The sequence below is a fragment of the Phyllostomus hastatus genome, unplaced genomic scaffold (assembly GCF_019186645.2).
Source record: "Phyllostomus hastatus isolate PE091 unplaced genomic scaffold, TTU_PhHast_1.1 phas_scaffold_129, whole genome shotgun sequence".
Taxonomy (NCBI): Eukaryota; Metazoa; Chordata; class Mammalia; order Chiroptera; family Phyllostomidae; genus Phyllostomus; species Phyllostomus hastatus.
In genome coordinates this window covers 32589960-32604397 of record NW_025334009.1, presented here as the reverse complement: position 1 = coordinate 32604397, position 14438 = coordinate 32589960, and the positions used below count along the sequence as shown (strand labels likewise).

Sequence of the window (14438 nt, the reverse complement as noted above, 5' to 3'; positions counted from 1 at the left end):
AAGGGAGAGTGCATTCGCCCTACACAGGAATTCAAAACAAATCTAAGAAGGAAAATAGCGAGGAGGAAAGCAGTGTCTCCAGTCCCTGCCCCGAACTTGCAACCCACCCAGAGCGCAACCGTAGAAGAGTCCCCACCACCTGACTATGACTCAGGTCTGGCCACATCACGAGAAAACCATAGGGCACAGGCACAGCAAGGTCTGTTAATTTGTCACATACCAGCTATGTATCTGGCACCACTGAAGGCACTGGAGACGAAACTGTGAATAATACACCAAGACCCCTGTCCCCATGGAACTCATTGTTTAGTGGGTCAATCATAAACCTGACTGAAAGGAACTGAAAGTGGACCTCTGAGAAAGTGAAGAGCTTACATAAAGTTGGGGAGGAAAGTTATCTATAAACCCTTAATATAGGAAAGTATAAAAGAGGCATTTTGAAAAATTAATATTAAAATAGAAAAGAGCTTTCACAACAATATCTGAGTTTTTTTCTTTGGACACCGAAGGCCACGTCTCAAGAAAAAGAAGGTAGACACCAGAGCTGACTCCCCACAACCACCAACTGAGGTTTATAAGAGTTTCTCCCTCCTACCTGAAGCCACCTTAGGCTGGTTGCCAACAATTCCAACGGTCCTCCCGCTCATTCTTGCAAAACCAACAATGATGTTCTTGGCATAATTGGGCATGATCTCAAAAAATTCTCGCTCATCAACAACCTGCAGGGATAAATTTACTTCTGAGCTCAAAATGAGAAAGAAGACACAACTGCATTACAGAATTACAGAGCTGGAGAGCAGCCACCACCACAGGTTTTCCCAGAAAGCACGACAGCAGGCGGGGGGACACCTTCTCCCTGCTGGACGCAAAAACCCACGTAAACACTACTAGGGGAGGGTTTACCAGTGCAGCCTTTTTAAAAGTTTCTATTTGAATCAGACACTATTTATTACACTTTTTTACTTCATTTTGAAATAATTTCAAACCTATATAAAATTTTTCAGAATAGTTTTTAAAAATGTATATATCTTTCACCCAGATTCCCCATGTACTAACATTTTATCATGTAAGTTTTACCATTCTTTCTCTCTCCCTACCTGCCTCTCCAGCTTTCTCTCAATCTATCCCTATTTGTGTGTGTGTGTATCTGTATACATTCTTTCTAAAGATTCTACAAATATATGTACATATACACACACAAATATTTTGCTGAACCATCTGAGAGTAAGTTATAGATATGATGCCTCTTTTTATTTACTGATTTGAGAGAGATTTGTTGTTCCACTTATTTATGCATTCATTGGTTGATTCTTGAATGTGTCCTGACCAGAAATCAAACCCACAGCCTTGACATATTGGGACAACGCTCCAACTAAGTGAACAACCCAACCAGGGCCAAACATGCAACCTCTTTACCTCTATGTCTCTCACTGTGCATCTCCTATAAACATGGACATTCTTTTATATAACTACACTGGCATTAACAAAATCAGGAAATTAATATTAATACTATTGTTTATTATGAACCTTATTCAAATTTTTCCAGTTATTTGGATAACATCCTTTATAGCAACCAAAACCCAGTAATAGAATCTGACCCAAGATCACATGGTGCTTCAGCGGCCAAGGCTCTATAGCCCGCTTTAATTTTTTCCCTTCAGTCTTCGTCCTTCACGATCACGACATCTTTGAAGACCACAGATCGGTTATTTGATTATTTGCCTTCTGTTTGGATTTGTTTAATGTTGCTTTGTGTTTAATTTCAGGTTAAGCATTTTTGACAGTAACACAGGAGTGTTCCTCTTAGCAAATCACATCAAAAGACACAAGGTGTCAATTTCCCCATTAATGGTGGTGACACATGCCAGGTTTCTCCCTTGTAAAATTACTATTTTTCAATTTGGAATTAAGCATTCTGTAAGGAAATACTTTGGAACTACATAAAACCCTGTACCTCATTACATTTTCACCCACCAGGTTTACCACTCATTGATGACTCTTGCCTGACCCAGTTACTGCTGTGAGAGTTGCCAGCTAGTGATTTCTCTACTTCTATTTTCCCTGCATTTCTTAGTCAGCATTTTACTGTCAGACAGGTCTTTGCCTTTCCCATTTAATTACTTGTACCACCCACAAGTATGAACTATAGATTCCTGTTTTATTATGTAGATTGTAATCTTTTACCATCATTATTTTATGTTCAAATTGCCCCATATTTGCCAGTGAGACCTCATTCAAGGTGGCTCCCAAACCTTTTCAATATTTCTCCAACATTCTTTGAGCATACCTTACATTGTGGAATTACCTTACTTTCGGGTTGATCTTGTGTTTTGGGATTTTTTTTCCCCAGCCTGAGGTGTAGAATTAGCCATTTCTCCAAGAAACCCAGGTTCTTTTGGGGGAAAGTGAGTTAGAGTGTGTGTGTGTGTGCGTGCTTCTAAGAAGCTGTCCTAGAGTTCAGAGCTTGGGAATCCACAGAGAGACACACACACTTATTTCTAAAACTGGTATTAAAAACCACAAATTCGTACTCATAACTCCAATTCTAGTCCAACTCAACTACAGGGTTCATTCTAGCTCTCCCTTCGATATTCATGAACTCCTCTCTCATACAGCAGATGTCTTATTCCCATTATTCTCAAAATGTACTTGTTTATTCATTCCTCAAATACAGAGAAAATGGTTTCAGAATTGCTTACCCATATTGCCTGCAAAAACATAAATCTAACTAAAATTCATTATTTCTTTACCACTATTTTCATCATTTGACTAAAGGTAGTTTATTTTAAAGGTTTCCCCTAGTCTTGTTGATCTTATGTTTTAATATATAAACATAACATAGTTTAATAGTGTCACTCCTCATCCTTTCCACCCACTCTCTGTTATTAAGCTTATCATTTTCTGGTTTATCTTCCATTATATGTATTACAGAGATGAGGGTATACATTTATCTCTTTTTAATTACCCCTCCCATCTTAGATCAAAAGTAATATACTATACTTTTGTGCTTTGGGTTTCTTCACTTAACAATATATCCTGGAAATCACTCCATATCAGTTCATAAACATCCTTCTCATTTTCACTTTCGCATAGCACTCCATCGTGTGGATACACCAAATTTATTCAACCCATCTCCTCTATGTTGTCAACATTTTGAAGCTTATATTCAGATTGTTTAAAATATTTTTCAATGATAAGTAACAATGTCAACAGTAATCTTGTACATCTATAATTTTGTATGGTAAGAAGTACATCTTCAGGGAAAAAAAACCCACAAGTGGAACTTCTGGGTCAAAGTGTAAATGCTTATTTAGTCTTAGATATTACCATATTCTCCTAAGAGCAATGTGTGAGAACATCTGCTTCCAGCAGAATTACCAATGGTGTTTTCAAGTTTTTTGTATTTTGCTAAGCTGACAAATGAGAAATAATAACTCAGTATAATTTTAATTTGCATATTTAGCATTACAAGTAAAGTTGAAAAAATATATACTTTACCAAAACTGACCACAGTAAAGATAAACTTTAAAGAGACATATTCACATTAAAAACAGAAAGTTATCAAAAAGCTAATCCTTCTCCTCCATAAGAGCAATACGCTCTGACATTGTGGCAAAATTTCTACCAAATCTTTTTTTTTCATCTTCTTTTCTTTTTATTGAATTTATTGAGGCTACATTGGTCCATAAAATAATATAGGTTTCAAGTCTACAATTTTACAAATACTTCCTGCACATTGCATTGTGGGATTACAATCTCTAGTCTAGTCTCCTTCATCACCATTTATCCTGTTTACCCTCTTCTACCTGCCACCGCCGCCCCTTCCCTATAGTAATCACCATACTGTTGTCTGTGTCCATAAGGTCTGTTTTTTTTAATTTTTGTTTATTGATTGGGAGGGAGGAAGAGACATTTGTTGTGTACCTATTTATGCATTCATTGGTACATATGTACCTGACCAGGGATTGAACCTGCAACACTGGAGTATTGGGACAATAACTAACTGAGATACCTGGCTGAGGCCCATGAGTTGTTGTTTTTGCTTAATCTGTTCACCTATTTCACTCAGCCTCCACAGCCTCCTGCCCTTCTGACAGCTGTCAGTCTGTTCTCTGTAACTATGAGTCTGTTTCTATTTTATTTTGTTCATTAGATTCCACATATACGTGAAATCATATGGTACTTGTCTTCCTCTGACTTATTTCACTTAGCAGTATGCCCTCTAGGTCCATCCATGATGTCACAAATGGTAAGATTTCAACTTTTTTACAGCTAAGTAGTATTCCATTGTGTAAATGTACTACTGCTTTTTTCTCCACTCATCTACTGATGGGCACCAGGTCTGCTTCCAAATCTTGGCTATTGTAAGTAATACTGCAATGAATATAAGTGTACATATATTCTTTCAAATCTGTGTTTCGGGTTTCTTCAGTTATAGTCTCAGAATTGGAATCACACAGTCATAATGCAGTTCTGTTTATAATTTTTTAGGAAATTCCATTCTGTTTTCTACAGTGGCTGCACTAGTCTGCATTCCCAACCAACAGTGCACTATGGTTCCCTTTCCTCCACATCCTCACCACCACTTGTCATTTGTGGATTTATTGATGATAGCCATTCTGATAGGTGTGAAGTGATACATCACACTGTGGTTTAAATTTGCATTTCTGATGACTAGTGACATTGAGCATCTTTTCATATGTCTATTGGCCATCTGTATGTCTTCTTTAGAGAAGTTTCTATTCAGGTCTGTTGCCCACTTTTTCAGTTGGGTTGGTTGGGTTTTTTTGGTGTTGAGTATGTAAGTTCTTTATAAATTTTGGGTACTAACTCGTTATCAGATGTCTCATTGGTGAATATGTTCTCCCATTCAGTGGGTTGTCTTTTCATTTTGTTGATGGTTCCCTTGGCTGTGCAAAAACTTTTTAGTTTGATGTAGTCCCATTTGTTTATTTTTTCTTTTGCTTCCTTGAAGAAGACATATCAGAAAAATATTTGCTATGATAAATGTCAGTTATTTTACTGCTGATGTTTTCTTCTAGGATTTTTATGGTTTCAAGTTTTACATTTAAGTCTTTAATCCATTATGAGTTTACTCTTGTGCATGGTGTCAGATGGTGGTCTGGTTTCATTCTTTTTGTACATATCTGTCCAATTTTCCCAACACCATTTTTTTTTAATTTTATTTTAATCATTGTTCAAATACAGTTTTCTCCCTTTTACTCCCATTCCAGCCCCCCCGTCCCAACCCTCCCCACTTCCCTCCCATTACCACCCTCCCCCTAGTTTTTGTCCATGTGGCCTTTAAGATTGTTCTTCTGAACCCTTCCCAATGTCCCCTGAAATTCCCTCTTCTCTCCCCTGTGGTCACTGTCAGCCTGTCCTCTATTTCAGTGTCTTTGGTTATATTTTACTTGTTTCTTTGTTTTGTTGTTTAGGTTCCTGTTAAAGGTGAGATCATATGGTATTTGTCTTTCACTGCCTGGCTTGTTTCAGCTTAGCATAATGTTTTCCAGCTCCATCCAAGCTGTTGCAAAGGGTAGGAGCTCCTTCTTTCTTTCTGCTGCATAGAATTCCATTGTGTAAATGTACCATAGTTTTTTGATCCATTCATTTACTGATGGGCATCTAGGTTGCTTCCAGCATCTAGCTATGTAAATTGTGCTGCTATGAACATTGGGATGCATAGGTCCTTTTGGATTGGTGTTTTAGTATTCTTAGGATAGAGTCCCAGCAGTGGAATCGCAGGGTCAAAAGGCAGATCCATTTTTAGTTTTCTGAGGAAGTTCCATTCTGCTTTCCACAGTGGTTGTACCAGTCTGCAGTCCCACCAGCAGTGCACTAGGGTCCCCTTTTCTCCACAACCTCTCCAACACTTACTGTTTGTTGCTTTGTTTATGATGGCCATTCTGACTGGTGTGAACTGGTATCATTGTGGTTTTAATTTGCATCTCTATGATAGCTAGCGATATTGAACATCGTTCATGTGTCTTTGGATTTTCTGTATGTCCTCCTTGGAGAAGTGTCTGTTCAAGTCCTTTGCCCACTTTTTAATTGGGTTGCTTGTCTTCTTAGAGTGGAATCATGTAAGTTCTTTATATATATTTTGGAGATTAAACCCTTGTCTGAGGTATCACTGGCAAATATGTTTTCCCATACAGTTGGTTCTCTTTTAATTTTGATTCTGTTTTCTTTAGCTGTGCAGAAGCTTTTAATTTTGATGAGGTCCCATTTGTTTATTCTTTCCTTTATGTCCCTTGCTCTAGGGGACAAGTCAGTAAAAAAGTTTCTGCGTGAAATATCTGAGATTTTCCTACCTATGTTCTCCTCTAGGACTTTAATGATGTCATGTTTTATATTTAAGTCTTTTATTCACCTTGAATTTATTTTTGTATATGGTGTAAGTTGGTGCTCAAGTTTCATTTTTCTGCACGTGGATGTCCAGTTCTCCCAACACCATTTGTTGAAGAGGATATTTTTACTCCATTTTTTGTTGCCGCCTCCTTTGTCAAATATTAATTGACCATAGAGACTTGGGTTTATTTCTGGGCTCTCTGTTCTGTTCCATTGGTCTATGTGCCTGTTTTTATGCCAGTACCAGGCTGTTTTGATTACAGTGGACTTGTAGTATAGCTTAATGTCGGGTACTGTGATCCCTCCTACTTTACTCTTCTTTCTCAAAATTGCAGCAGCTATTTGGGGTCGTTTATGATTCCATATAAATTTTTGAAGTGTTTGTTCTATGTCTGTGAAATATGCCATTGGTACTTTAATAGGAATTGCATTGAATGTGTAAATTGCTTTGGGTAGTATGGACATTTTGATTTTAATTCTTCCAATCCATGAACACGGTGTATGTTTCCATATGTTTGTGTCTTCCTTGATTTCTTTCCTGAGTGTTATGTAGTTTTCTGAATACAGGTCTTTTACCTCTTTGATTAGGTTTATTCCTAGGTATTTTATTTTTCTTTTTGCTATTTCAAATGGGATTTTTTACTTGATCTCTGCTTCTGCTGTTTCATTGTTGGTGTACAGAAATGCCTTTGATTTCTGGATATTGATTTTGTATCCCACTGTTTTGCCAAATTCATTTATTAGGTCCAGCAGTTTTTGGGTGGAGTCTATAGGATTTTCTATGTACACTATCATGTCATCTGCAAACAGTGACAGTTTTGTTTCCTCCTTTCTGATTTGGATGCCTTTTATTTCTTTTTTCTTGTCTGATTGCTGTGGCTAAAACTTCCAGTACTATATTGAATAGAAGTGGCCAACACCATTTATTGAATAGACTGTCATGACCCCATTGTATGTTCTTGCCTCCTTTGTCAGACATTAATTGACCATATAGGTGTGGGTTTATTTCTGGGCTCTCTACTTTGTTTCATTGATCTACATGTCTGTTTGTATGCAATATGGACAAATCTTACAAATTTAAGATTGAGTGAAGAAGCAAAACACAAAAGACCACACACCATGCAATTCTATTTATATAATACACAAAAAGAAGAAACACTCACTTACGCTGTTAAGTCAGGGTGGTGGTTTTTCTCAGGGATTTGGGGAAAATAGTGACTAGATCAAGCACCAGGAAGGCTTCTCTGTTTCTCTATGTAATATAGTTTATTTGGTCTATTCTATGTAATTTTGTTATTTAGGAAGGTTTATATTTTTTTCATGTGGTTACCTTTATAACTCTACCACTTTAATGCCATCAGTCCCCTGGGTTTAACAATTAGAGACATCAGCAGGAAGTCAGTCACTCAACAGAGGGAGAAAACCAGAAGCCAGATTCCAGTGAGGAGGAAAGGAAGAGACAAGAGGAGTTTAAATAAAAGAAAAGAATTTTGGACCACAGTCAAACAGATATACATAAACAGGTTATATATAGAGAGAGAGTGAGAGGAGTTTTTTTTTTTTAGCAGACAAGAAATCTATACATGTTCATATACATATATTGCTAAGAGAAAGGAGTTCTGAGAGAGAAAAAACTAAAGATTTTAAAAAACAGTCAAGAAAGCAAGACCCCCAGATGGGAGATGGGGAAGGATAGAGTCGGGAGTCCAGGTGGAGACACTTCATCCTTTCAGCCCAGGGAAACATGAAAAGTACAGTGAGAATGAAAAAGTGGTCACTTGTGGGGAGTAAAAAACCTGATGCTCTCAGTATTCTCCATGAAGGCAATGCCCATGTCATCTGTTCAGAATGGGGAGTGAAGGAAGAAGTTAGGGGCTGGATCAGGCCATAGGAAAAGTGAAGAGCAGGTATGGAGAGGAGGCCCACGGCACACATTCAGGCCAGAGAGGCACACTGGGGCCCCAGCTGAAGCTAGAGTAGGGCTCTGGGGTTCTCCTCCAGGAGCCTCAGATCCCACAGGCAGTATTTAGAAAGATGACTAAAGACTTGAATTGGGGACAGGACTCTACAACAGAGAAAAAGGGAAATCAGGGGCTCATGACTGAGACCCTAGTTCACCCTCTTCACAGTACTTTTTCAGATCTAAAACTACCCATGCTACGTATGCATTTGTTTTTTCTGTCTCTCACCCAAATGTGAGATCCTCGAGGCAGGGATTTTATCCATCACTAGGAACAGGACCTGGCCATTAACATCTGGGAGGATGGCAGAGTCCAGCTGGCACAAGAAAGCAGAGGCCAGGAGGGGTTGAGGGATCCAGAGGAATGGGAAGATTGAGAGCTAGGGAGTCAAGGAGCAGAGGTGGTGGGAGAAGGGCAGGCAGAACTGTGGGGATCAAGAAAGTATTAAAGGCGGAGTTCAGAGAAGGGCACGCTGATAGAAAGGTCTTGTCTTCACTGTTCAAATGGTATTCAATAGGCTACATAATCTAGCAATGAGGAGAGACAAAGTCTGGCCATGGTTGCTGACTTAGGCTGGCTCCTCAGAGTACAGGAAGAGAAGGAATAGTCACTGGAGGAGCCAGGGCCCTGGGAGAGGCTATGCCCACAGAGCCATCTGCTTCCATTAAGCAAGGACCACTGAGAGCACTGTGTGCATATGAGAATGTGAGGGAGACGATGGCCATTGACAAATGTCCCCAGTTTGCCCTGACATTGCCCTCTCTTCATAACAATCCAGGAGTCTGCTACACCCACAAAAAGGTACATATGACTCCTATCTCCCTAGGCCTACATATAATCAAACACACACACACACACACACACACACACACACACACACACACCCTGACATTGCTGGAGGATACTCTCTGTACTCTCCTTTCCCTAGAAAGACAAAATGTCCTCTAAGTGTAAGGCTCCAAACAAAGGTACCTAACAAAGGGTCACCCTTGCCCAACTCCAGACTCTAGGGATTTGGCCCCTTCTCTGTGTACCTCAGAGTGCCATCAAAAGACCCCTGAGCTCTGCCGGACCAACTGGTCTTTCTCCCTCCAGCCCTCAAGTCCATCTGAGTCAATAGATGGCTACAATTGGGTAGCTACAACCACCAGCTCTTCCCAAAACACACTACTCAGTAGTTCCTGGTCTGGGTCTACCCCATGTTCTGCCTTTATTGCTGGATGTTAAGGCCTGTGGATTCAGCATTTCCTCACTAGGCCAAAGCACAATGACCACGGACATGGCTGAGCTAACACAGACAAGGCAAAAAGACGCAGCACTTACAGAGTGTATGATGTCCACCATGTCGTAGGCTTTGGTAGACTCCAAAGGGACAATTGTGTCAAGCTCAGGAACCAGACGGTCACTTTGGATAGGAAAAGAAGCAGATATAATCAACACTGGAAGAGTCCGTTGCTTTCTGTGGGTGGGGGATGGGAGCGGAAAGGAGGGCTGGATGATGTGTCCTTACTGGGCTTTCAAAGTAGTTCCCAAAGATGTATTCCTTTGTTACCACCATATTAAACCTATGCTTGCTATTAATCCAAAAGATCTTTCTGTTTTAACTTAGAAGGAAAAAAAATGGGCTTATTTCCCTGAATGTGATTCCTTCATTTATCCTCTCTGAATAACTCCTACATCCTAGGTACTGTGTGGAGCACTAAAGGACATTGTAGTGAACACCGGTCCCAGTTTAACTTGCTGAAACCTTAAAAATAAAAGAACGAGGACTTGGAAATGCAAAGTCCGAGTTCTGCTGAAATTACTGTGTATGTACATTCTACTGGAAGGCAAATCTGCAAGAGTTCCTTTAAAGAGCAAAGCTGCTGGCCCCCTGGCATGATGAGTGCCATCAAAAGGCTCCTCGCTCTCTGCTTCCTCCAGCATCTATGTGACTGAGCAAGGAGGCCGAGCTAGGGCCCACTCCCATGCCACAGGACTCAGCAACATGCTCCTCTCCAACAAGCTCTCATCCCTTCCTATCCTACATGGGCAGGAAGGGGGTGTTCTGACCCTGACATATACATTTGCAATGAGGTTTGGCCTTGTGTCAAGCCCCACGCCCAATCAAGCCCAACTTCCCAGAGAGTTCTGCACTGGGGCATTGAGTATATCCCCACCAGATAATCCCCCTTACTTTTCATTTGTTCCCTATGCATATGCACATAGCTTCCCTAGGACACTAAGAAGAGGAACGGCTGGGCCAAAGCGAGTTATTTGGACATTTCTGGACCCCTGGGCCATAACACCTTTAAATGCTGTCCTAAACTTTGCAGGAACCCCAAATAGTAAATATTCTCAGAAAAGGAGGCTGTGCCCACTGCTTCTGGCCCTTGGGACTACCCTCCCTTTCATGACTACACATAGTGGGCCACTGAATGTGTCCCCTAAGGAATGGAGCAGGGGCTGACAGGGTAGGGCCCTGGGGACATGACACTCCAGAGCATCCCTGGCCCAGTCAGGGACCTACAGGTAAAAGCACAGGTCCACCCAAGAGAGCAGTGTCTGAAAATGGCTTCTTTCTGAGAAATACAATTCCAAATCCCTCTGCAGAAGAAAGTCCAGACCAGGTGAGTGCTTCAAAATCAGAGAAGAAACAAATTGGAGAAGAAAGCAGCCAGAGGTCCAGAGCAATAGGTTCCGATCTAGGCCTCCGATTTACTCTGTGGTACCTCCCACATCAGGCTGTGGTCCCAATAGCAAGAAGGAAAGAAGGTTTCACTAAGTGGCCAGCAATACACCCTTCTCCATTACTGTCTCAACTTCTGGCCACAGGCATAAGAACACTTCCTAAAAGGCCTGCTGTCTCCACCATTTGCAGTTACTTCACATCAAGACACACACAAAAACACTTTCATCTGTAATTCTGGACAAATCAAGAACTCGAAGAAATCAAATTTTCTGGCCACTCTTTATTCCCAAGCTACCTATGAGATATTACAGAGGAAAAAAGTAAATAAAAGTAAAATCTTTCTTCGCTCCTATCCAGACATGCCACTGCCAGGCCCACACCTAGGCCAACTGCACTCCATAATCTGCCCCAGGCTGCCCAACGAGGAAGACCCTGAAGCTCCAGCTAGGGCAGAGGGGTCAGACACGAGCAAGCCAGCTTGCAAAATGGGACAAGGTGCTCCAGCCTGCAACTCACCTGGGATCATGGCACTCGCGGATGGGAGCCGGGTCCTGACTGCTGAGGGGTAGGTAATTGAAGAACTCCCGGAGATTACACAAGGCATCCACATCATTTTCAAAAGCTCTGTGGGCAACGCCTGAGAAAACAGGAAGGATATAATGTGCCAGGGTGCCTGTTAGCCGCAGAATACTGCCTTGTGCCTGCCCCTTCTGGAGCATGCATGTAGCAGACTGCCTATAGCTCTGTCCTCCCCACGCTCTGCTGAGGATGACGGGTACCACATACTTTCAGGCTGACCTTCAGTTCATGTAGTCCATTCCCTCTGCTCTGTACCTCTGCAAAGATCACTGCTTTCTTTATTCAGGTCTTTGCTCTAATGTCACCTACTCAGAGAAGCTTTCCCTGATACCTCTCTAAAACACACCCTTCCCCCCAATGCCCTTACTTTCCATCCCTGTAGTGTGTGGGGGTTCTCTTCACACTTTTCCCTGCCTCACCTGTTCCCTTCCCTGTATACTGCCTGACATCTCCCCTAGAATATCAGCTGAAGCAGGGTAGAGACCAGGCCTGTCTTACCCCTGTAGTTCCACATCAAGAGTAATGCCTGGTTACATGTCAATTATCTCTCAACAAAGCTGGGAAATAAAAAATGAAAGAATAATGGATGGCATATAATGTCATGGTACTCAGCAATGGTAGAAGGAGTGGAAGAAAGGAGGGGAACCACCTGGCCCTAGTGAGGATTCAAGTCATCATTCCTCAAGAATAGTCTGAAATCACACAACAGCCAAACAAGGCCATAGACAGGAGAGAGAAAGTAGGGCCAGAAGCTCTTTCTCAGTTCACCCCACCAGTCTCCCTGCTTCCACCGTTGCCTCTAGTCTCTCCTCCACATGACAGCCAAAGTTAGCTTTTTAAGTCAGATCATGTCATCTCTGCTCCAGTCACCCCAGCCCCTGCCATTCATTAGGCAATCTGGCCACTCTCCTTCCTCAGGGACCTTGCATAGGCAGGTGTGGCTCAGTGGCTTGGGCGTCATCCTACAAATCAAAGGGTCCACAGTTCTATTCCTGGTCAGGGCACGTCTTGGTCACAGGCCAGGTCCCCAGGTGGGGGAGTGAGAGAGGCAACTGATGGATGATTTTCTCACACATCAATGTTTCTCTCCCTCTCTTTCTTTCTCCCTTCCCCTCTCTCTAAAAATAAATAAATAAAATCTTTAAAAAATACCTGTTTCACTGGTACCCTCATGAGGTCTGCTCTCACCACCCAACTGAAAACTGCAACAATCCCAACCCCCTTCAGTCTATTCTACTGATTCCACAGCACATATTACCTTATTTTATTAAGCTCGTTGTTTACTGTCTATCTTCTCTGCTGGAATATAAACCCCATATAGGCAGGGATCTTTTTGTTTCTTTCACAAATGTATTCCTAGCAAGTAGAACAATGCTCGACACACAGGCATTAAATAACTACAGGGGTGGGCAAAAGTAGGTTTACAGTGGTGAGTACACAAAAAGTTTATTCCTGTATCATTAATTATTGGATTATTTTTTCATATGAACTATAAACCTAGTTTTGCCCACCCTGTATTTGGTGATGAATAAAAAGTATGTTCAACATGACAAAATTCTTTCATTCAAGATTTATAAATCGGCACAGTCACTTTGGAGGACAGCACGACAGTTCCTAAAAAAGTTAGACAGAGTTACCATTTGACCCAGAAATTCCACTTCTAGGTACACACCCAAGAGAAACAAAAACATGTCCACACAAAAACTTGTACATGGATGTTTATAGAGGCACATTCAGGAAAGCCAAAAAAGTGGAAACAATCCAAATATTTGACTGATCAATGTATAAACAAAATGTGATACATCCATACATTGAAATATTCAATCAAAAGGAATGAATTACTGATTCGTGCTACAATATGGTTAAGTATATATTATTATGCTAAGTATAACAAATCTGTTGCAAAACACCACATATTGTATGATTTCATTTATGTCCATTACATATATATTCAGAATAGACAAATCCATAAAAAGGAAAAGTAGATTAGTGACTGCCTAGAGCCAGAGTATTTGGGAGGAAAGGAGGAGCAAATGCTAACAGGCAGAGAGTTTCTTTCTGGGGTGAAGAAAATGTTCTAAAATTGACTGTGGTGATAATGGAACGACCTGTGAACATACTAAAACCACTGACTTGTATATTTGAAATGGGTATTTCACATGTATGGTATGTGAACTGTATCTCAATAAAGCTGTTACCAAAAGTGTGTGTGTGTGTGTGTGTGTGTGTGTGTGTCAGGGGGCATGTGCACATGTGCATAGCCTCTTTTGGGTCTCTCTCTGGGGATACAGAGCTAAGTACCTCATACATGGCCCATCGAAGAGCCTCGGGCCCATGAAGAACACCAAATGCTGCCTTAAAACTAAAACTATGCTGCAGAAGGGAATTTAATGACACAGGCAAATACTCATCATTTTAAGCTGCCGAGAGAAAAAAACAGGCTACAAAAGAGAATTGTGCACCTATGTTTGAGTATGTGTATGTATATACACAACCAGCTGCATGAAAAAACTGCAAGGGTGTAACCAAAAAAAGTTGTGGTGATTATCTGTGAATGATGGAATTCCTAGTGGTTTTTATTCCTGTGTTTTCTAAATTGTCTACCACAAACATGTAATATTATTGAAATCAGGAAAAATAGATATTTCATCAAATCTAAGATGCAATCAAGACTCAATATGATTTTATGTCCCAATAAGAAATAAAAACTCCTGCCAATTAAGCCATGAGACAGGAGAAGATGACAAACTGTGGGGGAATCAACAATGAGAAACATTCTGATACTAAGTGTGTCCTAGGGACAGAGCTGAATGGAGCTGATGGGAAAGGGAAAACAAGGACTTAAGACTGATGCCAACCTGATACTGGGAAGG

The 14438-nt window shown here is 40.9% G+C and overlaps 1 protein-coding gene across 2 annotated transcripts in view; it reads right to left on the bottom strand.

Moving 5' to 3' along the window:
- PCCB (propionyl-CoA carboxylase subunit beta) overlaps window positions 1-14438 on the bottom strand; it is a 72871-nt gene that overhangs the window by 15766 nt on the left and 42667 nt on the right. For both annotated transcript variants that reach the window (XM_045857264.1, XM_045857263.1), the window contains 3 exons: window positions 11503-11623; window positions 9639-9720; window positions 596-719 (listed from right to left, as the gene is read on the bottom strand). In XM_045857264.1, coding sequence (XP_045713220.1) covers window positions 596-719; window positions 9639-9720; window positions 11503-11623 — 327 coding nt within the window. The remainder of the gene's footprint in view (window positions 1-595; window positions 720-9638; window positions 9721-11502; window positions 11624-14438) is intronic.